The sequence below is a fragment of the Sorex araneus genome, chromosome 6 (genome assembly GCF_027595985.1).
Source record: "Sorex araneus isolate mSorAra2 chromosome 6, mSorAra2.pri, whole genome shotgun sequence".
Classification (NCBI taxonomy): domain Eukaryota; kingdom Metazoa; phylum Chordata; class Mammalia; order Eulipotyphla; family Soricidae; genus Sorex; species Sorex araneus.
Genome location: NC_073307.1, coordinates 67,446,639 through 67,473,094, shown reverse-complemented (window position 1 = coordinate 67,473,094; position 26,456 = coordinate 67,446,639). Strand labels below are relative to the sequence as shown.

Below are 26,456 nucleotides of genomic sequence, written 5' to 3'. Positions count from 1 at the left end.
CTTTTTTCTAACAGCTGCATAGTATTCCATTGTATAGATGTACCAAAGTTTCCTCAACCAGTCATCCGTTTTGGGGCATTCGGGTTTTTTCCAGATTCTGGCTATTGTAAACAGTGCTGCGATGAACATACATGTGCAGATGTTGTTTCGATTGTACTTTTTTGCCTCTCTGGGATATATTCCCAGCAGTGGTATTGCTGGGTCAAATGGGAATTCAATATCTAATTTTTTGAGAGTCGTCCAAATTGTTTTCCAGAAGGGCTGAACCAGTCGGCATTCCCACCAGCAGTGAAGAAGGGTCCCTTTCTCCCCACATCCTCTCCAACAGCGGTTGTTTTTGTTCTTTTGGATGTGTGCTAGTCTCTGTGGTGTGAGGTGGTATCTCATGGTTGTTTTGATCTGCATCTCTCTGATGATTAGTGATGCAGAGCACTTTTTCATGTGCCTTTTGGCCATTCGTATTTCTTCCTTGGTAAAGTTTCTGTTCATTTCTTCGCCCCATTTTTTGATGGGGTTGGATGTTTTCTTCTTGTAGAGTTCAACCAGTGCTTTATATACCCTTGATATCAACCCCTTATCTGATGGGTATTGTGTAAATATCCTTTCCCATTCTGTGGATAGTCTTTGGATTCTGGTCACTGTATCTCTTGCGGTGCAGAAGCTTTTTAGTTTAATGTAGTCCCATTTGTTGATCTCTGTTTTTACTAGATTGCTTAGTTCCGTGTCACCTTTGAAGATACCTTTATCTTCAATATCGTGGAGGGTTTTGCCGACCTTGTCTTCAATGTACCTTATGGTTTGTGGTCTAATGTTGAGGTCTTTAATCCATTTTGATCTGACTTTTGTGCATGGTGTCAGGTCAAGGTCTAAACCCATTTTTTTGCATGTGGTTGTCCAGTTGTGCCAGCACCATTTGTTAAAGAGGCTTTCCTTGCTCCACTTCACATCTCTTGCTCCCTTATCAAAGATTAGATGATCATACATTTGGGGTTGTGTGTAGGGATATTCCACCCTGTTCCATTGGTCTACGGCTCTGCCTTTGTTCCAGTACCATGCTGTTTTAATTGTTACTGCTTTGTAGTAAAGTTTGAGGTTGGGGAGGGTGATGTCTCCCATCATCTTTTTCCCAAGAATTGTTTTAGCTATCCTTGGACGTTTGTTATTCCATATGAATTTTAGGATTGCTTGATCCATTTCTTTGAAGAATGTCATGGGTATACTTATAGGGATCACATTGAATCTGTATAATGCTTTAGGGAGTATTGCCATTTTGACAACATTGATTCTCCCTATCCATGAGCAGGATATATGTTTCCATTTCCTCATGTCCTCTTTGATTTCATGGAGTAGCGTTTTGTAGTTTTCTTTGTAAAGGTCTTTTACTTCCTTGGTTAAGCTGATTCCGAGGTACTTGATTTTCTGGGGCACGATTGTGAATGGGATTGCTTTTTTCATGTCCCTTTCCTCTGCCTCATTGTTTGCATAGATGAAGGCCATGGATTTTTGGGTATTGATTTTGTAGCCTGCAACTTTACTGTATAAGTCTATTGTTTCTAAGAGTTTCTTAGTAGAGGTTTTAGGCTTCTCTAGATATAGTATCATGTCGTCTGCAAATAGTGAGAGTTTGATTTCTTCCCTTCCTATCTGGATGCCCTTAATCTCTTTTTCTTGTCTAATAGCTATCGCAAGTACTTCCAGTACTATATTGAAGAGGAGTGGTGAGAGTGGGCATCCTTGTCTTGTGCCCGATCTCAGAGGAAAGGCCCTTAGTTTTTCCCCGTTGAGGATAATGCTTGCCCTGGCCTGTTTTTTAAAGTTCAGTTACATTGCATATTTTGGGAGTGTCTGTAAAATTAAGGCTAGTATTGAACTATGAAAGAAATAGGGTATACCCAGAAAAAATTGTTTCTTTAAAATTATTTTTGAGGTGATATTATGTGTTTGTAAACTTTTAAATTTTGACATTAGAGGACAAAGAACAAATGAAGTTTGTCAAGATTCATTAGAAAGGCAGTGACAGATTTTTTCTTTTTCATATGCATAAAATATGTGTCGATTTTGAATACTATTCCTAATTAAATATATGTAGGGACTGATGGAATAATACAGGCTAACGCACGTACCTGGCTGGTAGCCAACCTGAGTTTGTTACTTGATACTCCATGTCTCCTTTGCATGGGCAGGTGCAATCTTGGAGGCAGTGGAGGGCCCAGGTTATCCCAGCACGGTAGAGATTTCACAGTGAACACAGGCCCAATTGGCTAGACTTGTAGGTGTGGTCCTGGGCCACTGCTTGAGTGGCCAAAAATAAAATGAAGAAAGTAATGTGACCTTTAAATTGTGCTCAAAAATTATTATATAAATTGCATATTAGTATCTGGACTTACTTAAAAGTATTATTTTAAAACATACCAGGCACAGATTTTTTAATATTTTATTTTCTTCACTATTAATCATATATTAAAATTTAACTTTATGAGTGTGAAAAGTCAAGGAAGTATTCTTAATTTTTATTTGATTACATCCTATCCTCTTGTGTTTTATTCTAGAAAAGATAATACAATTTATGTTGTGATAAGATGATTCTAATTTTGTTGCAATATTTCAATTGTAAAGCAACACTCTTTGATGTTTTATCTATATTATAAATAATATTTTAAATTTTATTATTTAAAAAATTGCTTTTATTTTGATATTATAATTTACAGGCTGGAACAATAGCACAGTGGGTAGGTGTTTGCCTTGCATGCGGCCGGCCTGGGTTAGATTCCTTTGTCCCTCTCGGAGAGCCCAGTAAGCTACCAAGAATATCTCACCTGCACAGCAGAGCCTGGCAAGCCACCCCTGTTGTATTAGATATTCCAAAAGCAGTAACAACAAGTCTCACAATGGAGACGTTGCTGGCGCCCGCTCGAGCAAACAGATGAACAACAGGATGACAGTGACAGTGCTACAGTGATTATAATTTACAATAATATTAAACCATATTGGTGAAGAGCACTGTACCAGTTCCCTCCACTTATAATTCCAGATCCCTCTGCCATTATCCCACAGTTCCTTCCCTATTCCCCTAACCCACCTCCTCAGTTACGAGTTCTATTGATTATGTCTCAGGATTTATGTTCAACAGAGACTTTCTAATCCTTTGATTTGCTTCTTTATATTCTGTAAATGATGAAGGTTATTCTGTTTTTATGTTTTACTTTCTGACACTTAGCTTGACACCATGCAGTCCATCCAAGTTACAGAAAACTACAAAATTTCACCTGCATATATATATGTATATATGTGTGCAATTATTTATCCACTAATTTGTTATTCAACATTTGGACTTCCACATCTTGACTGCTGTAGACAGTGTTGCGATAAACATAGGTGTACATATGTCTTTTGCGTTAATGATTTTGTGTTCTTGGGGTAGATTTCTAGCTGTTGGACTGCAGGGTCTTATGCAACTTCTATTTGAGGAGTCTCCAAAGAGATTTCCAGAGAAGTTAAACCATGTAACAGTTCTACTAACAGAAAATGAGAGTTCCTTTATTACACATCCCTGACAGCACGTATTGAATCAAATCTTGGTCGGATAGACCATTTTCACTGGGGTGAGGTAATATGCATTTGTTTTGATTTATATTCTCCTGATAATTGGTGAAGATGAAATTTTTTATAAACTTTCTTAACATCATCTTCTCTCATTTTTTTATTTGTTTCACTGTTGTTGATATTTGAGAATGCTTTATATATCCTAGATAATGATCCCTTTATTTGATATATGGTGAACATTTTTTTCTTTTAATCAGTGAGATGTCTTTAGTTTAGGTCTCATTTATTTTGCAGTACAGAAGACTTAGTTTGATGTGCTGTCACTTGTCTATATCTCTTGCTAATGAGGTCACTTTGAAGACTTCTTTTTTATCTCAAAGTGTTTTTCTTTAAAAATTTTTTATTAAGCAATCATGATTTATGGTTATTCATGTTTGACTTTTAGGCACATGATGTTCCAACGCCATCCTTTCACCAGTGTCCACTTCCTTTCAACAATATCCTGTTACCTTCCCACTTCCCAGCCTGTCTCTGTGACTCACTTTTCTCCTTCCTTCCTTTCTTTTCTTTCTTTTTTTAAAGACTGTTTTGAGAGTCAAGGTCTTGGAGAATACTGCTTAGGTTTTCCAAGTTGTATTCTACAGAGGCAGATTTAATATCTTTCCGGTATTTAATCTATTTGGGATTTATCTTTGTGATGGCATGAGATAAGGGTCTACATGCTTTATTTATTCTTTGATCCTCTTTCTAGTTTGACGCGTGCCAGATAAACTTACATAATCACTTGACTATTTAGTTCACTTATACGCTGTTGTATTCCTAAACCATCTACCCACTGGACAGAGAATTTCACCTGCCTAGGTGAATGAGCATGTTACTCACCCTTCCCGCTCTAAGACTTGTGGGAGAGTGAAGCATAGAAAACAAATCATAGAAGCACTTTGGAGGAACTCACTGGACATATAAGTGCATTTTAAAGTACTATAGTAACACACCAGGGAAACTGTATCATTGTATATAGTCTATATTAATTGAGTAAAAAATAATCTCATCACAGAAAAAGGTATGGTATTCCAGAAAAGAGAGAAATGTATAAAAATATGTTCAGGTACTTTATAGAATGATTGGCTGGTGACACTGATTTTGCTGGTGATGCTGAATAGGAGAAAGGAGGACAAGGGAAAATACTGAAATGAAAGGAGATTTACTTAAAAATTCCTTACAAGGAGGGGAGTTTCTTCATATTTATGCCTCACTCTGTGACAGTAGGAATCACTACTTTATTTTTAAAATATGGAAGTCAGTAGCCAGAGGCCTGTTATGTTTTTTGCATGCCTATTATTAAACAACTATACAGGAAAAACAACATACTTTATTTCATGTAATTCTCAGAAAATTCTTAGAAAAAATATTCTTATCTGCCTTCTGCATCAAAAAGGGCAGGTTATTATTGACTTGATTCTTTGTCCCTGTCACTGAGTTTACAAGTCCAGTACGTTCTGGTTTCAGGACTCCTATTTCTCTGGAATACCTTATTGCTTTCACAGAAATCACTGAGGTGTCAGTAGGAGTCTTTAACAAGGCTTAAGCAGACTTGGGGAAAAAGGAGACTACTGCTTTATTTCAGATAATTGTGAACCCAATTTAGACACTGATAGTAGTGATAATGGAAAAAATCAGCATACAAATCAATGAAAAACATTTCAGTTACTTTAACATTCAATCAGATGCTGAGAGTACAAGAGAGTACATGACTTGAAATCATGCTAGGGTTTCTATCTCTAGAAAATGAGTTTAATTTAATGAACTCAAGCAAGATAAAACATGAAGGGAAGAATTGATGTTTGATAAATATATTTACAAGTCAAGGTGGGTTTACTTTCCTGTAGTCCTGTATACTTCCCTCATAGAAATGAAAGAGAATGAATAGCTTTGAGAATAGCTTTGAATAGTATTGAGAAATTTGAGAGGTTACTTATCTGTGAACATTGTTAGATCTTAATCATAATCTTAATCATTTGAGGCTATGTTTAACAATTGTTCAAAATGTATTTGACATTCTGGTAAATATTATAGCACAGCTTTAGATACTTTATATATAGTTGATAGGCATGTATTGAACTACATCAGATTCTTTCAAAGTCTAATAATTAATAATTTTAAGGAAAATACTGAAAACATAGTTTTTTTGATAATATAGTCACTATATATATACAGTGACTGGATAAGGTGGCTAGATTTATAATCTATTAACCATTTTACAACAAACACAAAAAGAATGACAAAAATGTTAATATAATAAATCTATATTTGTTTATGAGAGTTTTACCTCAGAACCTTAAAGATATTAAGACTTTTGGGGGCTACACCTAGCTCTTCTTGGGGCTTGCTCCTGCTCAGAGATCCCTCCTGGTAGTGCACTGGAGGCTCATATGCAGTTCTGTGGATTGAACTGGGGTCGACTGCATATAAGACAAGCATCTTACCCTCTGTGCTGTCTCTCCAGCCATGCTTAGAATTTTTAAAATTTAATTTTAGTGTATTTAATATAGGTCTTTTTATGAACATCAACCCCTTATTCATAATTTACTTGGAGATGAAGCCCTCAATCCTGTTTATGTTACCCAGCCATGGCTGGAAGAGACAGCTGTGCATTATCATCTATCTGGGCACAGATGGATCTTCAGTGAAGCATGAATACATATTGGTTTGTTGATGTATGTTTACTGCCTCCTGTTAAACTTTCAGAGAGATTCAACTCCTAAATCACTGCATCCACTTATATATAAGCAAATTACTGAAGTGAACTGGAAATTTTCTTGCTAGTGATCAAGACTCTCTAACCTGTAAGATCAGTTTATTACATTATGATTTTATTGACTGTTTTGTCCTAGTTAGCCTGTTCAGATTATGGCTAGCTCACAGTTTGATTTCATTGGCTATGGGAGTCTTGATAATTTATCTTGTCAGACTGTTGGATATCTATGAATTGTTCCAAGATCTTACATATCAAATTCCCTCACATTTGTTTTGGATGCAACCATCAAATTTGAAATATCAAGAAAAATAAAATTAAGGTATAGCCTAAAAAGAAATTCATTTAAAATATTTAAAGAAGATATCAATAATGAATATTTACTTGAAAGTATGGTAAAACAAGTTTTCTTTTTTTATATATGTGGATAGTGAAAATAGTGGTCTAAAATAATAAGCAAAACAAATATGCATGAATAGTTGAAATATTTAACTGAATCTAGAAACAAAACCAAAACTTTAATGGGGCCTTTTAGTAAATAAAATTCAATTTTTTTTTTGTTTTTGGGTCACACCTGGCAATGCACAGGGGTTACTCCTGACTCATGCACTCAATAATTACTCCTAGAGGTGCTCGGGGGACAATATGGGATGCTGGGAATTGAACCCGGGTTGGCCACATGCAAGGCAAACGCCCTACCAGCTGTGCTATCACTCTAGCCCAAATAAAATTCAATTCTTAATTACTCACCAAACCACTATATATGAAGTTCCACAACTTCACTTTTCCTTTAAAATTCAAAGATAATAAAATTGGATGAAGTTGCTGATTCAAATGTGTGCTCACTAGTGTTCACAAGCTGAGCTGTGAGTATCGTTCAATGGAAGTGTTATGTTAATAAGTGAGCTAGTTACTGAATTTATATGATTAATCTTCACTTTATAATTCCTTACAGTTGTGGAAAGTAACAAATCAGTGTCACTTTTATAGATCACTGCTACCTTTGACTATTTAAAAACTTAATTTTATTTCCCACGATTTTCAGTACTGTTAATAATAAGGTTTCTTACTTAGTTCCACTGCACACTCTCCACCACTGTCTCAGGCCTTGTCCCCGAGACCCCATCTTTCCCTCACCTCCTCCATCTCCTCCCATGGTAAGTTCGTTTATGTAGACCAGCTCTCAGATTCTGCAACCTGTGGTCATTTATGATCTCCTTATTGTGTATCTTTATGTTCCACATAGGAAAAAGGGCATTCTGTATCTGTCCTCTGTCATTCTGTATCTGTCCCTCTCCTTCTGGGACTTCACTCAGCATGTACCCTATGGTTTCATATATCCAGTGACAAATTTCATGATTTCATGTTTTTTTTGTGGCCAAATAGTATTACATGTGAATACATGGCGCAGTTTCTTATTTTTTTTTAAGTTTTATTTTAGTGAATCACTGTGAGATACAGTTACAAGCTTTCATGTTTGAGTTACAATCATACAATATTAAAACACCCCTCCTTCCACCAGTGCACATTTCCCACCACCAATCTCCCCAGTATACCCCCCCCCCATTTCCTACCCTCCCCCTGCCTCCATGGCCGACAATTTCCAACATACTCTTTGTCTACTTTGGGGCATTATGGTTTACAATACAGATACTGAGACTACATCACTTTTGGTCCTTTATATACTTTCAGCACACATCTCCCATCCCAAGTGATCCTTCCAACTATCATTTTCTTAGTAATCCCTTCTCTATTCCAGCTGCCTTCTCCCGCCTGCTCATGAGGCAGGCTTCAAACTATGGAGCAATCTTCCTGGCCCTTGTGTCTACTGTCCTTGGGTATCAGTCTCATGTTATATTATTTTATACTCCACAAATGAGTGCAGTCCTTCTATGTCTGTCCCCCTCTTTCTGACTCATTTCACTTAGCATGATACTTTCCATATCTATTCCCCTATATGTACTTTCTTTCTTTTTTTATTAGTGAATCACTGTGAGGTACAGTTACAGACTTACAAACGTCCGTGCTTGCATTTCAGTCATAAAATGGTCGAGTGTCCGTCCCTCCACCAGTGCCCATTTTCTACCACCAATGGTTCCAGCAATGGTCCCCCTCCCACCATCCTCACCCCGTACGCCTCCCCCACACCCCACCACAGTGGCAGGGCATCCTCTTTTGCTCTCTCTCTCTCCTGGTGGGTGTTGTGGTTAGCAATAGTGGTATTAAGTGGCCATCATGATCTGTCTATAGTCTGCTTTCAGGGTGCGTCTCCCATCACGAGCGGATCCTCCTAGCACCATTTACTTGGTGATCCCTCCTCTAATTGAACTGCCTTTTCCTCCAGTATATGAGCCTGGCTTCTAAGCTGTGGAGTAATCCTCCTAGTACTTATCTTTAATATTAGGTCTAGTCTCCCATTCTGTTGCTTTATATTCCACAAATGAGTGCAATCTTTCTATGTCAGTCCCTCTCTTTCTGACTCATTTCACTTAACATGATACTGTCCATGTTGATCCATCTATATGCAAATTTCATGATTCATCTTTTCTAACAGCTGCATAGTATCCCATTCTGCAGATGTTCCAAAGTTTCTTTTGCCAGTCATCTGTTCTCGGGCACTTGGGTATTTTTCAGTTTCTGGCAATTGTAAACAGTGTTGCAATGAACATACAAGTACAGTTGTCATTTCTACTATATTTTTTTGCATCTCCAGGATATATTCCCAGAAGTGGTATTGCTGAGTCAAATGAGAGCTCAATTTCTAATCTTTTGAGAATCATTCATATTGTTTTCCAAATGGCTGAATCAGTTAGCATTCCCATCAGCAGTGAAAGAGAGTGCCTTTCTCCCCACATCCATGCCAACACCGGTTGCTATTGTTCTTTTGGATGTGGGACAGTATCTGTGGTGTGAGGTGATATTTCATCGTTGTTTTGATCTGTATCTCCTTGATTAGTGATGAAGAGCATTTTTTCATGTGCCTTTTGGCCATTCGGATTTCTTTGAGAAAGTTTCTGTTCATTTCATCCCCATTTTCTGATGGGGTTCGATGTTTTCTTTTTATAGAGTTTAACCAGTGCCTTGTAAATCTTTGATATCAACCCCTTGTCATATGGGTATTGGGTGAATATCCTTTCTCATTCTGTTGATTGTCTTTGAATTCTGTTCACTGTATCTTTTGAGGTAAGAAACTTCTCAGTTTGAGGTAGTCCCATTTGTTTATCTATGTTTCCACTTGGTTGGCTAGTGGAGTGTCCTCTTTAAAGATACCTTTAACCTCAATGTCGTGGAGGGTTTTGCCGACCATTTTTTCAGTGTACCTGATGGACTCTCGTCTGATGTTGACGTCTTTAATCCATTTTCATCTGACTTTTGTGCATGGTGTTAAGTAGAGATCTGAGTCCTTTTTTTGCATGTAGCTGTACAGTTGTGCAAACACCATTTGTTAAAGAGGCTTTCCTTGCTCCTATTCACATTTCTTGCTCCCTTATCAAAGATTAGGTTATAATACATTTTGAGAATGTGTATAAGGATATTCCACCCTGTTCCATTGGTCTGTAGCTCTGTTTTTTTTTCAAGTACCATGCTGTTTTAATTATTACCGCTTTGTAGTAGAGTTTGAGGTTGGGTAAGGTGATGCCTCCCATCCTCTTTTTCCCAAGAATTGCTTTAGCTATTCGTGATTGTTTGTTTTTCCATATGAATTTCAGAAGTGTTTGTTCCATCTCTTTGAAGAATGTCATGGGTCTCCTTATGGGGTCTCATTGAATTTGTATAATGCTTTGGCGAATATTGACATTTTGTTAATGTTAATTCTTCCAATCCATGAGCAGGGGATATGTTTCCATTTCCTCATGTCCTCTTTTATTTCATGGAGTAGCATTTTATAGTTTTCTTTGTACAGGTCCTTTAATTCCTTAGTTAAGCTGATCCCAATGTACTTGATTTTCTGAGGCATGATTTTGTTTGTTTTTTTTAAATTAATAGTTTATTTTTAATTAGTGAGTCAACGTGAGGGTACAGTTACAGATTTATACATTTTTGTGCTCATATTTCTCCCTTACAAAGTTTGATAACCCATCCCTTCACCAGTGCCCATTCTCCACCACCAGTAAGCCCCAACATCCCTCCCCCCCTCCCCAGTCCCGTCTCCCCCCTCCCCACACTGCCACTATGGCAGGGTATTCCCTTTTGTTCTCTCTCTCTGATTTGGTGTTGTGGTTTGCAATAAAGGTGTTGAGTGGCCATTGTGTTCAGTGAGGCATGATTTTGAACGGGATTGCTTTTTTCATGTCACTATCTGCTCTCTCAGTATTTGCGTATAGGAAAATCATGGACTTTTTTGGTATTGATTTTATAGCCTGCAAATTTACTATACAAGTCTATTGTTTCTAGGAGCTTCTTAGTTGAGGCTTCAGGGTTCTCTAAATATAGTATCATATCATCTGCGAATAGTGAGAGCTTGATTTCTTCCTTCCCTATCTGGATGTCCTTAATATATTTTTCTTGCCTAATCGCTATCGCAGGTATTTCCAGTACTGTATTGCACAGAAGTGGTGAGAGTGTGCATCCTTGTCTTGTTCTTAGAGGGAAGGTTCTTATTTTTTCCCCATTGAGGATAATGCTTGCCATGGGTTTGTGGTAGATGGCTTTGACTATATTGAGGAAAGTTCCTTTAAAATCCATTTTGGTGAGAGTTTTCATCATAAATGGATGCTTGATCTTGTCAAATACTTTCTCTGCATCTATTGATATGACCATATTATTTTTTCTTTTCTTTTGTTGATATTGGATTATCTTGATTGATTTCCCAATGTTAAAACAACCTTGCATCCCTGGGATGAATCCCACTTGGTCGTGGCGTATGATCTTTTTGATGAGTCGTTGGATTCTATTTTCTAATATTTTATTGAGAATCTTTGCATCCATGTTCATCAGGGATATCGGCCTGTAGTTTTCTTTTTTTGTGGTGTCTTTGTTTGCTTTTGGTATTAGGGAGATATGTGTCTCATATAAACTGTTTGGGACAGTTTCTGTGTCTTCGTTTCCTGGAAAAGCTTGAGAAGAACTGGCAATAGGTCTTTAAATGTTTGGAAGAATTTGCTAGTGAATCAATCTGGACTTGGGCTTTTGTTTTTGGGAAGATTTTGATTACAGTTTTAATTTCCTTGAAATTAATAGGTCTATTCATGTATTCTAGATCTTCTTGGTTTAACTTTGGGAGATTATAGGAATCCAGAAATTTATCCATTTCTTCTAGGTTCTCTTGTTTTGTGGCATACAGACTTTCAATGTAGTCTTTGATGATCTTCTGAATTTCTTTGCTTTCTGTTGTGATATCCCCCTTTTTCTTTCTGATTCGGTTTATTAGGGTTATCTCTCTTTCTACATGAGTCTTGCTAGTCGTTTATTAATCTTGTTTATTTTCTCAAAAAAACAGCTCTTGGATGCATTGATCTTTTGAATTGTTTTTTTTTTTTGGTTTCCATGTTGTTAATTTCTGCTCTAAGTTTTGTTACTTTTTCCCTCTGTCTGGTTTGGGCTCTTTTTGTTGATCTTTTTCTAAGGTCTTGAGCTGTGAAGTCAAGTTATCTATGTGGGCTCTTTCTTCTTTCCTGAGGAATGCTTGCAGGGCTATAAATTTTCCCCTTAACACTGCTTTAGCTGCATCTCATAGGTTTTGGTAAGTTGTGTCTTTGTTCTTATTTGTTTCCAGGTATCTTTTGATTTCTTCCTTGATTCCTTTCCTGACCCACTTGTTGTTCAGCCTTGAGTTCTTTAATTTTCAGTTGTTTGGTTTGCTTCTCCGAGTCTGTGTGTGGTTAACTTCTATTTTCAGTGCATCCTGGTCTGAGAAGATAGTTGATACAATTTGTTTTCCTGATTTTGTTGAGGTATGTTTTGTGACCCAGCACATGGTATATTTTGGAAAATGTTCCTTGTGCACTGGAAAAGAATGTGTATTCTTTCTTTTTTTGGATGTGAATCCCTGTATAGATCTATTAGCTCACTCTCTTCTATTTCTTACTTTAAACCTAGTGTTTCCTTGATGAGTTTTATTCTTGTTGATCTATATAGAGGTGATAAGGCAGTATTGAAGTCCCCAACTACTATTGTGTTGCTAGCAATGTTCTTAAAATATGTCAGAAGTTGTTTTAATAGTTAGTCCCTAATTAGGTGCATATACATTTAGAAGTGTGATTTCTTCCTGCTGTACATATCCTTTGATTAGTAAAAAATGGCGTTTGCTGTCCCTTCTAATCTTTTTCAACCTGAAATCTATGTTGTCGGATACTAGTATGTCCACTCTGACTCTTTTCAGGGAGTTGTTTGCTTGAAGTTGTTGTTTTCCATCCTTTGACTTTGAGTCTGTCTTTGCTCTGACCATTCAGATGTTTTCTTGTAGGCAACGGAATGTTGGGTTCAGCTTTCAAATCCATTTTGCCGCTCTGTGTCTCTTGATTGGTGCATTTAGACCATTGATGTTGAGAGAGATTATTGTCAAGGGTTTTTGTGCCATCTTTCTGTAGGGGTTTGTGTGCTTGTAGGGGTTTTTCTTGTCTTACAGGAGCCCTTTTAGTCCTTCTTTTAAGTTTGATTTTGAGTCTATGGAGTTCCTAAGCTGTTGTTTATCTGCAAAATAGTGTATGGTTCCTTAGAGTTTGAGTGAGAGTTTAGCAGGACAGAGTATTCTTGGTGAGGCATTCATTTCATTGAGTTTTTACACTATATCCCCCCATTGTATTCAGGTTTGGAAGGTTTCCTCTGAAAGCTCTGCTGTAAATCTAAGGGGTGCTCCTTTGTATGTGATTTCCTTCTTCGACCTTGCTGCTTGCAGTATTGTGTCTCTATCCATGTCATCCATCATTCTATGACGTGTCTTGGAGTCATTTTATTAGGGTCTCTTTTAGCTGGCATCCTTTTGGCTCCTTGGATCTGGATGCCTGCATTCTCCAGCTCTGGGAACTTTTTGTCAATGATATTTTTAACTGTGGCTTTTTCATTGGGGTTGCCTCCCTGTCCTTCTGGTACTCTGATGATTCTTATGTTGCTCCTCTTGTATTCATCCCCTAGGACTCTAATTTGCCCTAGCGCTATTTTAAGGTCTTTTCTCACGGATTGTTTTTGTCTGTAAGATTTCTGCTGCTCATCTTCAAGCTCACTGATTCCGTCTTTGGCTGCAGCCATTCTGCTGTATAGGGCAGCCACTGAGTTTTTATTTCATCCACTGAACCCTTTACTTGTGACACTTCTGTTTGTAGCTTTTCTGTTTCTGCTCTCCTTTCTTCCTGTATTTTGTTGACTGATTGTTCCACTGTTTTATTCAAGTCCTCTTTTAATGTTCTGTATGTCTATTTCAATATTTCTTTGAGTTCATTGAACATTTTCAACCTTTCATTTCTGAATTCCTTATCGGAGAGATCGTGTTTGTGCCCCTGTCTGGGCTTCTGGACCTTTTTCTTCATCTTCCCCTCGGGGTGGGGATTTGCACTGTTTGTTCATGTTGTGGTGGTAGTATGGAGGTGGGACCCTCCAGTTCAGTATCAGTTTTCCCTCTTGGTGCGATTAGGGATTCTGGGTGAGCTCGGTCTATGGTGGTCGCCTTTTCCCCTTCAGGAGTTGCAGCTTCCTCTCAGGTGCTCCTCTGTGGCTTATGTGAGGCCTCTAGTGAAGCTTCAGGGGAGTTGTACGTGGGACTTGCACAGGTTCTTGTTTCTACGGGTATTATGGTGCAATTGGGATAAACTAGGAGACTTGTGACTTAGACTTATGGCCTATTGTCTTTGAAATGGCCAGGATACTCTCCCCTAATTACATGATGGAGGTGGAGATATGTGTCCAAAGTGCTGGGAAGGGGAAAATAACTGCGGCCAAGTGAGCAGCCCCTGACCCCACAGGAGGCCACGCCCACTGCCTCAGAGGCCACACCCCTGGCTTAGAGGCCTGGACATGGCAGCTCGCTGGGTCTGTGGGGCTAGGAGAGCTGGAAATGGTTGTGGAGAGCTGGAGGGTGCTGGGGTCTGGTGGTGGCCACAGGGCGTGAGAGCTCACCTGTCTCTGGATCTGTTCCTCCAACCCACCTACAGAACAAGCCAGTGCGCTGGGCCACAGGGCTAGGGGATGGCACAGTTTCTTTACTGTTCTCAGACACTTGGGTTGTCTCCAGATGTTTGATATTGTAACGAGTGCTGCAATGAACAAGGCAGTGCAAATGTCTTTTCTAAGTAGAGTTTTGGGCCCTTGGGATAGATACCAATAAGTGGAATTTCTTATTGATATGAAAATTAATTTTTTTCCATAAATATCCATGTTGTTTTTCAAAGCGGTTGAGGCAGTGGACATTCCCACCAGCAGTGGACAAACCTTCCTTTTGGGGGGAGGAGGGACCCACACCAGACAGAGCTCAGGGCATACTCCTGGGATCTCTCCTAACAGGCTCAGAGAACCACATAAGGTGCCAGGGATCAAATTTGTGCAAGACAAATGCCCTGCCTATTGTGGTATCTCTCCATCCCCTGGGTTCCTGTTTTCTCACATCCATGCCAATCTGTTATTTTTTCTTTTTTGCTTTTTTTTTTTTTTTTTTGCTTTTTGGGTCACACCTGGCGATGCACAGGGGTTACTCCTGGCTTTGCACTCAGGAATTACCCCTGGCCGCGCTCAGGGGACCATATGGGATGCTGGGATTTGAACCCGGGTCGGCCGTGTGCAAGGCAAACGCCCCACCCGCTGTGCTATTTTTTCTTTTTGATATCACTTTTTTTCTTTTTGATATCACTATTTTTTCTTTTTGATATCCCTATTTTTTCTTTTTGATATCACTTGTGAAGTAGTATCTCTTTGATGTTTTGATTTGCATTTCCCTGGTGGCAGTGCTGAAGAGCATTTTTTCATATCCTTATTGGCCATTTATACATCTTTTTTGACGGAGTTTCTGTTCTTTTTCTCCCCATTTTGGATGGTTTTGGTCGTTCTGTTTGTTAAGTTTTGCTAGTGCTTTATTGAAATGTCTCCAGATTTAATGTCATAAAGAGTTCTTCCTGTGGTTTCTTCAACATAATTTATGGATTTCGGTCTCATATTGAGGTATTTGGTCCTTGAATTGATTTTTGTGTGATATGAGGGTCTGAGTTCATTTTTTTCACATGATCAGTTCTCCTAGCCACATTTGCTTAAAAAGGTTTCTTCAATTCATACTTTCAACTTCTTTGTAAAATGAGATAACATTATGCTTAAGGACCTATTCTGGGACTCTCAATTCTACTTCATGATCTGAGACTCTTTATTCCAATATCATACTGTTTTGATTACTGCAGTTTTATAATACAATTTATTGTATCCATTGCAAGTTCAATTTATTGGAAACCGAAACAGGAGGCCTAGTCAAAACTTAAAGTTAGCTGTGGCCTGTCATGGCTGCAGTCTGGCTCTAGGTCTGGCTTTAGGTACCTAACAGTCCCAGAAAATCACTGTGTGTAACTCTAAAATCAAAGAAATTAAACATTTTAAAGTTATGTCCAAGAACAGTAAACATCACAGTTGTCAGAGATCAGTGGGCTAAGCATTGAGTAAGTGAAGCTGAGGGAATTCCTGCACCCTCATAAGTTTTATATTTTAGAGAAATTTAGGTTCACATGAAAAATGAACAAAAAATAGATAAAGTTCTAAGTATATGCCTACACTCTCACACCCACAGTACCAGTATCTGAACGAAGGATATACATTTGTTACAACTAATGAATCTATAATGATACATTGTGATCTCTGAAAATCCCATTATTTACCCTGGGGTTCATTCTTCATTTTGAAACTTTTTATGGGTTTTATCAAGTACACAAAAATTGGACCTGCCTTTGCAGTATTGCAGAGAATCATTTCACTGCCTTAAAAATCCTCTGTTCAGGGTCAGAGATGTTGTACAGGAGGTAGGCCTTCTATGTGACCACTTCCCTCAGCCCTGTTTTGACCCTCAGCACCACATATGGTGCCCTGTGGAGAGCAGGGTTCAGTCCTGAGCACATAGTGAGGAATAGTCATTGAGAACTATGGATGAAATCATAGATATTTGAATCAAAGTTTATATTTTTACTTGTGTGGGAATGTTTTTTCAAATACTGATATGATTACTTTGTGTGTGTTTGTGTGTGTGTGTGTGTGTGTGTTGCTTGGGCCAAACCTGGTGATGTTTAGGAGTTACTCCTGCCTCTGTACTCATTACTTACTCTTGGTGGTGCTCAGGGGATCATATGGGATGCCAAGGGTCAAATCCTGGTCAGCCACTTGGCAGGCCAATACCCTACCTAGTGTCCTATCACTTGGACCAATGTGATGATTTTAAACATTGTTCAGGTGTGAAAGACTTTCTAGGTCCCAATCTCTGTAGTCTTTTCTGTAGTTCTGACTAATTCCGCCAAAGGACGTTTAGTTCATCTCTTCCCTTTCAAGTCACTCTAACTCAGGAATTGTTTCTATTGTCTTTATACTTGAGTGAGCATGAAATTCCTTTGCTAAGTATTTCTGTTTGATTTTTTTTCAAAAGCTTTTGCTAGGCTTACAGCTCAAAATAAAAAGCATAGGATGATTGATATCAACACAGCCACTCTTACAATCTATTTGTAACTGATATATACATCTTCAGAACTCTCCCCAGCCTTTCAGATCTTTATGTATACATGAAGAGACAGAAGCCTGGAATGCTTGCTGATGGGGCCATGTTCTTTTAGGTCTCACTGAAATGGCAAACTTCGGCTCTACTGCTCTCTGAATTTGGACAATGTTGTGTGTTTGCTTCCACAGAGCATACATCATCACAGATTTCATGGGCTTACGAAATGAAAATTTCATGAAAATAGCTGCAGTGGGGACCTGGATGGGCGACTTTGTGACCGCGTGGATGGTAAGAACTTTTGATTTCACCCCTTTCAAACATCTCATGGAGGATACTGTGTAGCATCAGGTAGGCAGAGTTCTACTCTTGTGATTTTAAGGGATGTTCAGGCAACTCCATAGTTTACGCTGTGGTATTTCTAAAGTTCTTCTTACCTTCATAGTTTCTCCAAAATCTATTATTGCATTTTATAGTGTCTCCTAGGTAATCTGGTAACTTTTCTTTTAACATTTTTTAAGACATTTAATGTACCATGCGTTATTACTCCAATACTTTCAGTTCTTCATAGAGCTGATTGAAAATAAATAATGTAAAAGTTTCCACCCAATGATTTGAAAAGTCACTTAACTTTCTGGTGCTTTCATTTATTTTTTTCCTTTCTGTAAATTAACAGAGTAGTCAGAGACCCTTTCTGCTTATGTTGCAAGAAAGACTGACCTTTCCCCAATATATAGGTAGAAATGCTAATGAAACACATTCTTCTTATTTAAAAATACAGTCATACAGGGAGGATTCCCGGACCACATCAGTTTTATTGCCATTTCTATTTACTGATGAAGCAGTACATTTTTGTATTAATATTTATATGTCAATTTATGTGCTCATTTAAAACATTAAAAAGAATGTTTTTTCTTGTAAGATGAGTCTAAGGTAGCTTTGACCTTCATTTATCTATAGATTTATCATCATGAAATGAATATCAATGACCAAATGACTGTCACGGAAAGCAAGTGACTGTTTACATTTCCAACCAAAGTATGCTTTGTTATGTGATTTTGAAATGGAGAAATTTACTTTTCAAAAACAATTCAAAAACGTCCCATAGTTTTAGACACATATTGCAAGTGTGAGTGAGATCCACGAACTAGACTGACCTTAAGCAGTCTGACGAATACTTTGGTTCTCTCTCTATTGCGCATCAAACTCTGTCAAGCTAAATTTTATATATCTCCCTGATTGTGTGTGTGTCTTTTATGTATTGAAAGGGCAGAGAAAATAAGCATAGTTGCTTCATCATAAAATAATGTGCTAGGTACTTAACTATTAATATTATCTGTATTTTGGTTTGACTGTGTGATCAGGAGTGATCCCTGAGTTCAGAACCAGGGGTAAGCCCCGAGCATTGTTGGGTGTGACCCAAAGTTATCATTATATGACTTTGACATATGTCCAGGATTGTCTGTGGGAATCTGATATATATCTGGAAATTATCGGCAAAATTTGTACCCTGAAGCAATGTAATATGCATATAAACCATTTCGTTTGTTAGTATTTCGTTTGTTAACTGACTTTACATTGTCAGGAATCTATGTGTCAAACCAGTGCCTGATGGCTTCCGCCATGCTTTGCCGACCTCTCAGTAATCAAGTGCCCATACATTTCTCCATACCCTTAGTAAGAAGCTTAGGAGTCTTGGCAGTTCTGTAGCAATGTTTTCCAATTTTATCTTTTTACCTCGGGTGACAGAAGTCATAGACTCTTCTGAGGTTTAAGTGGCAGTGGATATGCAAACATTTGCAGTGATCCTGTCTTCTATTCTCTTTTATATCACAGGGAAAAATTATTTCCTCTTAGAAATACCTCCTGCTCTAGTGCTTATTTCTAACAACAGTAGGTGCAATGTGCTTCATGAGAGTGATGTCATTAGCCTTGGCCTACAGAAAAGAATTCTACTCTTGGGGCTGGATCGATAGCACAGCGGGTAGGGCGTTTGCCTAGCATGCGGCCGACTCGGGTTTGATTCCCAGCATCCCATATGGTCTCCTGAGCACTGCCAGTAGTAATTCCTGAGTGCATGATCCAGGAGTAACCCCTGTGCATCGCTGGGTCTGACCCAAAAAGCCAAAAAAAAAAGAAAGAAGAGAATTCTACTCTTAAGGTCATAATGTCATAATAAAGCATCTTTTAATCAGAAAATCACATACTATGTATTTAACTCTAAGAAATAGTTACATTTTGTTGGCTTTGTCATAGTCCCAGGATTATTTTTAGGAATTTGTATATGTATAGCACTCCTGGAGACATATTGTTACTGTTTTTGGCATATTGAATATGCCATGAGTAGCTTGCCAGGCTCTGCTGTGTGGGCGGGATACTCTTGGTAGCCTGCCGGGCTCTCCGAGAGGTATGTATATATCTGTTACTGTATTTTGGATATGAATATGCCATGGGAGCTTGCAGGCTCTCCCAAGTGGGAAATAGACTCTCGGTAGCTTGTCAGGTTCTCCAAGAGGGAGAACTAGGCTATTAGATGTTGTGGCCACATTGTGGCTGCGCACTTCCAGGGGCTTGGTTTTATAGTCTCTGGATGTTGGCTATTGATTGGATTACACGATGCTGGAGGCAGTCTCTGGGTGTGACTGCCTAGCTACTGGAAAATGGAGGATCTGGGTGGAAGAGGCCCAGTAACAATAGTCTCATTCCCCTGACCCTGAAAAAGCCTCCAATTATTGGGAAAGACAAGTAAGGAGAAGCTGCTAAAATCTCAAGGCTAACTGTAATAGAGATGTTACTGGTGCCTGCTCAAGTAAATCGATGGACAACAGGATAACAGTAATACAGTGATATCACTCCTGGAAAAATTTCCTTCATGAAGCAATACTATGTACACAGGAAATAACTTAGTTTTCCAACTCACTTCATTTGAAAATGCCTTTACATTTATAAGGATAGACTTTGTGGATGGATTATAAAGGAAATAAAAATAAATTTGACTAATTTTATTAAAGCTGTATCAAGGAAATTATTTTTCAAAGCTTTTTTTTTTAATATCCTACTCTTGGTGCCAGAACTAGTATAGCAGTTATAGAACATGCCTTACACGCAGTTAACTTGGGTTCGATCCTCACACGACTTACCATCCCCTGGGCACCACCAGGAACTATTCCTGAGTTCAGAGCCAGGAATAAGCCCTGAGTGCCCACAGGCTATGGCCCTCAAGACAAAATAAAATAAAAATATCTTATTTTTCTATCTTATCTGTACCCACTTTGTTGTTGTTGCTTGTTTGGGGGCCATACCAGGCAGTGTTGGTGGATTACTCCTGGCTGTGTCCTAAGGGATTAGTCCTGGTGGTGCTGTGATTGATGCCGGTCAATCTCGTAAGGCAAACACCTTACTTTGTACTGTGTTTCAGGCCCCATTTGTGCCTATTTATGTGACATAAATTATCTCTCTGAATGTCTGCGTGGCAAAATTCTTCTTGCTTTTTGAACATTTTCTATATTTTTAAAGATGTAATAATTAAAATGTATGTGTGCTACTATATGTTTTTCAAAAAAACCTGCTTGATTATGAGGCAAAACTTTCTTGTTTACCTGACTGCAAGCCTTTTGAAAGGAGATGTAGAGCCAGTCATCTCAAAATTATATTACTATCCTCCAAGATAATAACAAGTATTAAGATGTTTGGGTCTGGAGGAATGGTACAGTGGATATAGCACTTGCTTTGTATGTGCCTGACGCAGATTGGGTCCCTGGCACCCCATAGAGTTCCCCGAACTCTGTACAGAACCAGAAGCAACGCCTGAGCATTGCTAAGTGTGAACCAAAACAACAGAAGAGAGATGCTCAAGAAATATTTAAAGAGCATGTAGATACGCAATGAGAAACTGAGGTGCTGAGTTACGTGTCTGTCTCCTTGCTCTGCTTGTGACACTGCTATAAAATGGGGATTCTTGGACATAAAAAGTTTCAAGGGAGGCTGTTATTCATCTGCCCACTAATAAGGTTCTGCACTGGTTCCTGCTCAACATGTATCTGTAACCAGGATATATGCTTGTGAGGATCCTTGAATGGAAGTAACAGATGTTTTACAAAATTCTCCCTGAATGGTGATGTAACTTTTGAGTATATAAGACATTCCTTGGTAAAGCAGATTGAACGTTTCACATCCTGCTAAAGTGGTCTTTAAAAAGTCATTATTACTGTTAGTTGTGTGGTTCTGCTCCAGGCTCCAGCTCGGGAGGAGTCTGGTTCAGATCTATCCTTCCATCCACTTAAGCAGAGCTACTGCCACATAAAATAGAAAATTGGTTAACATTCAGTTGGCGGTGGCAGAGAGAATTAAAGAGTGGGGTGTACTTGAAAATAAATTATAGCATTCTGGATTTAGTATTTATTCAAAAATCTGGAACAGAATAGTGTAAGAAAATCGTATCTATTATTTGATAATAAAATATTCCTTCTAGAGAAAAAATGAATATATGGAATCATTTTAAATAATTTAAATATCAGTGGAAAAGAAATAATTAGAAAATTGACATTAATCATAATATCAAAACTCAAATTCAGACGAAATAACTTCCTGGATATTATGTCAATGATATTTCAGGGTATTGTTCATTGACAAACAGCATTTTTAGACTAGTACACAAATTTCTGGAAAGTATATAAAAGAAAAATTTAAGTGAGCAGACTCCAGATTTTTTAAACAAAAACAACTTACATAATCAACAACTTTCCTTAAAGTGTGCAACAACCATGAAATGACAGTTCAAAAAACAACTAAATTTGGAATATATAATATATAAATTTAGTTGTTTTTTGAACTGTCATATATACATTATACATAATGTATATAATCTAAATTTAGTTGTTTTTTGAACTGTCATATATACATTATACGTAATGTATATATAATCCAAATTTAGTTGTGCTCTTTTTGGCCTGTTCTTTCTTAGAGTTGGTTAATTAATTCAGTGTATTTTCTTAATTAATTAATGGCATTTTTATATGTGTATGTTGTTTGTTGTATTTTACGTAGTGAAGCTAAAACTCCATACTACTTAGTATAATAGAGCTCTACAATTTTTGAGAGTAATCCTAAGAGAGTATGTCTCAGCATCTTGGGGGCAAATGATTTATTGAGGAAGGCCTCAAGGGAAATCTATAGGGAGATGAGAGTGACGGGGAGGGGACAGGCTATGGCAGGAATGTGCTCCCACGACGTTAGTACCTACCTCTGGGTAAATCCACTGGGTACCTGTTAACTTCTTGGTGGGAAAGGAGTAAGTCCAGCAGAGGGCAGAGGTCTAGGGAGGGCACCGACATTGATTACTACCCAGACAAAACCCATACCTGATAGAGCCCATTGTCAGTTTATTTGATGATTTGATTGAAACAAAGAATATGGGAGAAGTTAATATTTACATTTCCTTTTTACTCATTAGAAAATATAAGGAAAACCAAATATGGGCTTTTGCATGTATAAATATTTTAAGATATCTATAAATATTTTAGCATCGTGTTTCATGTTCCTTCAAAATAATAACTTCTCACTAAAAAATTAATAAGACAGGAAAGTCTAACTTATATTTTCAGATAATATAATGATGATAGTCTTAATTTTCAGGATTCCTAGATTTTTAATATATTAATGGAATGTGATGTGAAACAAGAATGTTTTCTAGCATGTTTAGCATGTTTAAGAATAGAAGCACAAATTCTTCCTCTGCAATAATTCTTCTAAATTCGTTATATCTTAGAAATTCCATAATACTTTATAGGTATATTATATGTGATTTATATTCATTTATTAAACATTTATGAAATATGTTACTCTAAATCTGAAAGGCACCTAGGGAAAATATCTTGAATTTATCTGTATGAAAGATGTTAATGACATCTCTCATAGATATTCCTATTAAGGGCAGGATATGTTCACTTTTTATCCTTCCTATTCCCAGTTTAGTTTTTGCATTTTTAAATTCAATTATATTTTATTTATATTTCTTGGCATTTTCTCAAGGCATGTACCCTTTTATGTAAACATTCATTTTAATGCTTTTACTGACATAGTGTTCTATACCTTTAAATTATCTATCAATCATTTGTCTGAAGAAATTTAAATTAAAACCAAGGAGGAATTTTATATTTTTTAATAGTGAAAGTCAATAACATAAGAGTAGGGGGATGACTCGGACTGAAGAGATTGTCCAGCAGGTGGGGTGCTTGCCTCTCACACAGCCAACCTGGATTTGATCTCTGGCACCCCATATTGCCCCCTTGAGCTCATCTAGGAGTTACCATTGAGCTCCAAAGACAGGAGTAGGCCCTGAGCACTGCCAGGTGTGGCCACAGAACAAAAGCACAGTGAAAACAAACAAAATCAGTGGTGAATCAAAATATAGGCATTAAGTTTGAAGTAAGTTTTTCTCAAGGAAGGCACCTTGAGAAATTGATGATGCTGACACTGATGGTGAGTTTGGAGTTAGAGAATTATTATTTATGATCAAATGACATTATTAACAATATTGTAAATTTCATATCTAAATAAAAGTTAGGAAACTATGTTGAATTGTATTTACAGAAAAAGAGGGCTGGAGCGATAGCACAGTGGGCAGGGCATTTGCCTTGCACACGGCTGACCCAGGTTTGACTCCTCCAGCCCTCTCAGAGAGCCTGGCAAACTACCAAGAGTATCTTGCCTGAATAGCGAGCTACCTGGCAAGCTCCCCGTGGCATAGTTGATACGCCAAAAACAGTAACAAGAAGTCTCACAATGGAGACTTCTGGTGCCTGCATGAGCAAATCTATGGGATGACAGTGACAGTGATACTTTATCTAATAGCCTATAAATACATGGGTAAATACTCTATTTTCACCTATGATCCATACCCTTGCAGATGCAAAGTTATAGTTCCTCACATTCTAACCACACTCTTGTTCTTAAGCTTTAGAAAACTTAACTATTTCTATTCCTTTGGCAGCTATAGCATGTTTGATAGCATGTTATTTCTAGGACTAGAAGAAAGTTAAAAAAACGGTTTTATCTATTATACTATTATACTGCTTTGGAAGGCAAAATGGAGCGATAGCACAGTGGCTATGGCATTTGCCTTGCACTCGGCCAACCTAGGTTCGATTCCTCCGTCGGAGAGTCCGGCAAGCTACTGAAAATATCCCATCCGCATGGCAGAGCCTGGCAAGCTACCTGTGGCATATTTGATATGCCAAAAACAGTAACAAGTCTCACAAGAGATGTTACTGGTGCCCGTTCGAGCAAATCAATGAACAATGGGACGACAGTGATGGAGTGATACAGTGATACTATTATACTATTATTGGGATCTGCGATTACTTAAGCACTATGTGTTTTCTTTGTGTGAAATTGCTATCCTTTAGCAATTTTTTGTCCAAGGATTTTCAGTGCACCAAAGATTTTTATATTCATAATGTATGTGAGATTTATAATAGAATATAAACATAAGAATAAATTGATAACTGTAAGTTCCTAGTGCTTAGACTTTGTCATTTCTTTCTAAGAAACACCACAATTTGAACCAGAGACGTAATACAGGGGGTAAGATGCTTGCTTTGTTTGTGGCTGACCTTGAATGATTCTCAACATTGCACGGTCCTCTGAGCACCCCTCACTCCCCCCATAAAAACACCACATCCTGTTATAAGACATTAAAACATTTGTGGGGAGAGAAAATATTTTGATAATGAATGATAATTAGTAGAATCCTTCTTTGTTCTTATATATCTGAAGCACTGTAGCACTGCTGTCCTGTTGTTCATCATTTGCTCAAGCGGGCACCAGTAATGTTTCCATTGTGAGACTTGTTGTTACTGTTTTTGGCAAACTGAATATGCCACGAGTAGCTTGCCAGGCTCTGCAGTGAGGACAGGATACTCTCGATAGCTTGCCAGGCTCTCTGAGAGGGATGGAAGAATTGAACCCAGGTTGGCCGCATGCAAAACAAATCTCTACCCCCTGTGCTATCGCTCCAGCCCTTACAATTTAATAGAGCTGTAAAATATTTCTTCAAAGATGATTTAAAGTTATTTTTTCTAGTATATAGAAATAATGCATTTCATTCATATTAAAATTTTTGGTATACTTTATCTTTTTAGCTATACACACCTTTAAGATAGTTTGCTTTTGTGTTTTTTTTTTCTGAAATCACTGATCTCTTCAATAGATTTTAACTGGAGATCAGTATATGCATATTTAGTTTTTATGTCACATCCCAAACTACTCCAAATTCCAAATTTCTTCTGGCTCTCTGCTCACAGGTTCTTCCTGATAATGTGTGAATGACCATGAAGTTCCAGGGACTGAAAACAGATGACATGCACCGCCCACTTTTCAATTGAAAAGCTCTCTTTTCAACCCCATAATATTTTGAGATAATAGTTTTCCTAGTGTCAAAGTACATGGGAAACTCAGAATGTAGTTTACTAATTGATGGTTGTATACATTTATTTAGTAGTGTTTAACCCCAGTATTTCCTTAGATATCATCATTTTTTTCCTCCATTCAAATAACAATTTTTCACATGTAAAATTTGTCAATATGTAGTATTTATGTATCACTTTAGAATGTGTTATTAAATTTTGATCCTGCGAAGTATGGATCTTTAATAGTCCAAGATCTTTCTAAGGGTCTTACTCATTTATTAATCTAGTCACTTAATAAATATATATTAAGTGCCAATGGAATAGGTATTTACTTAGAATGCATTAGTATGTAAAATGGAGTAACACTATCATTGTGTTTAAAGTAAGCTTCCTCTTACTAGTGGGCCCTCCTTAATCCTTTGCTCTGCGAGATGCATCACAACACCAATAAATCACAAGATTTATCGGTGTTCTTTTTGGCTTACTCATATATTTTCAACTTTCAGTAGTCTGCGTCATCATGTTGTGGTGGAGATTCAGTGAGTGGCAGAGGCTTTCTTTGTTAAACTTGCATGAATAATGCATCCTGGACTTGCAGACTGAAATGCCCTAAGGGCTGGGTCAATCTAGTAAAGAGTGAAGCTTTTACTTGTATGAGATAAAATGAGTGTATTCCGGGGCAATAGGATCTGTTTTGAAGCAGGAAACATTGTCTACAAAGAGCAGTAAAATTAAGCTCAGGACCTGGAGGATGTCTTGAAAGGCTGGGAACGTGCCTTGCATGTTAGAGACCCAGGTTCTGTCCCGAGCACTGCATGGTCCTTAGGTACCACCAGGAGTGTCACCCACACAGAGTCAGCTGTTTTCCCTGAGCACTGCCGGATGAGACCAAATTCCAGCTTGATAAAATAAATTAAAAACATGATAATGTTAGAAATGCAGGGTAAGATACCACTTCAGCAAAAGTTCTTCCCACTACTCATCTGCTTCCTGCTAACAAGTCAGAGGCTAACATGTGACAGAAATAGTGGAAGGTCAAAGATTAGCATTTGGAGTGAATTTTGGACAAGTAAAATCTTTATCATATACAAATATATATGATTTTCAGCCTCAAAAGAGTTGGTTTAATTCAGAGAACATTTTC

General features: G+C 37.8%; 1 protein-coding gene across 1 annotated transcript in view; it reads left to right on the top strand.

Moving 5' to 3' along the window:
• Nucleotides 1-26,456, top strand: part of TMEM117 (transmembrane protein 117) — a 530,514-nt gene that overhangs the window by 271,464 nt on the left and 232,594 nt on the right. The window contains exon 4 of the mRNA XM_055142141.1: nt 17,096-17,195. Within this exon, the coding sequence (XP_054998116.1) occupies nt 17,096-17,195 (100 nt within the window). The remainder of the gene's footprint in view (nt 1-17,095; nt 17,196-26,456) is intronic.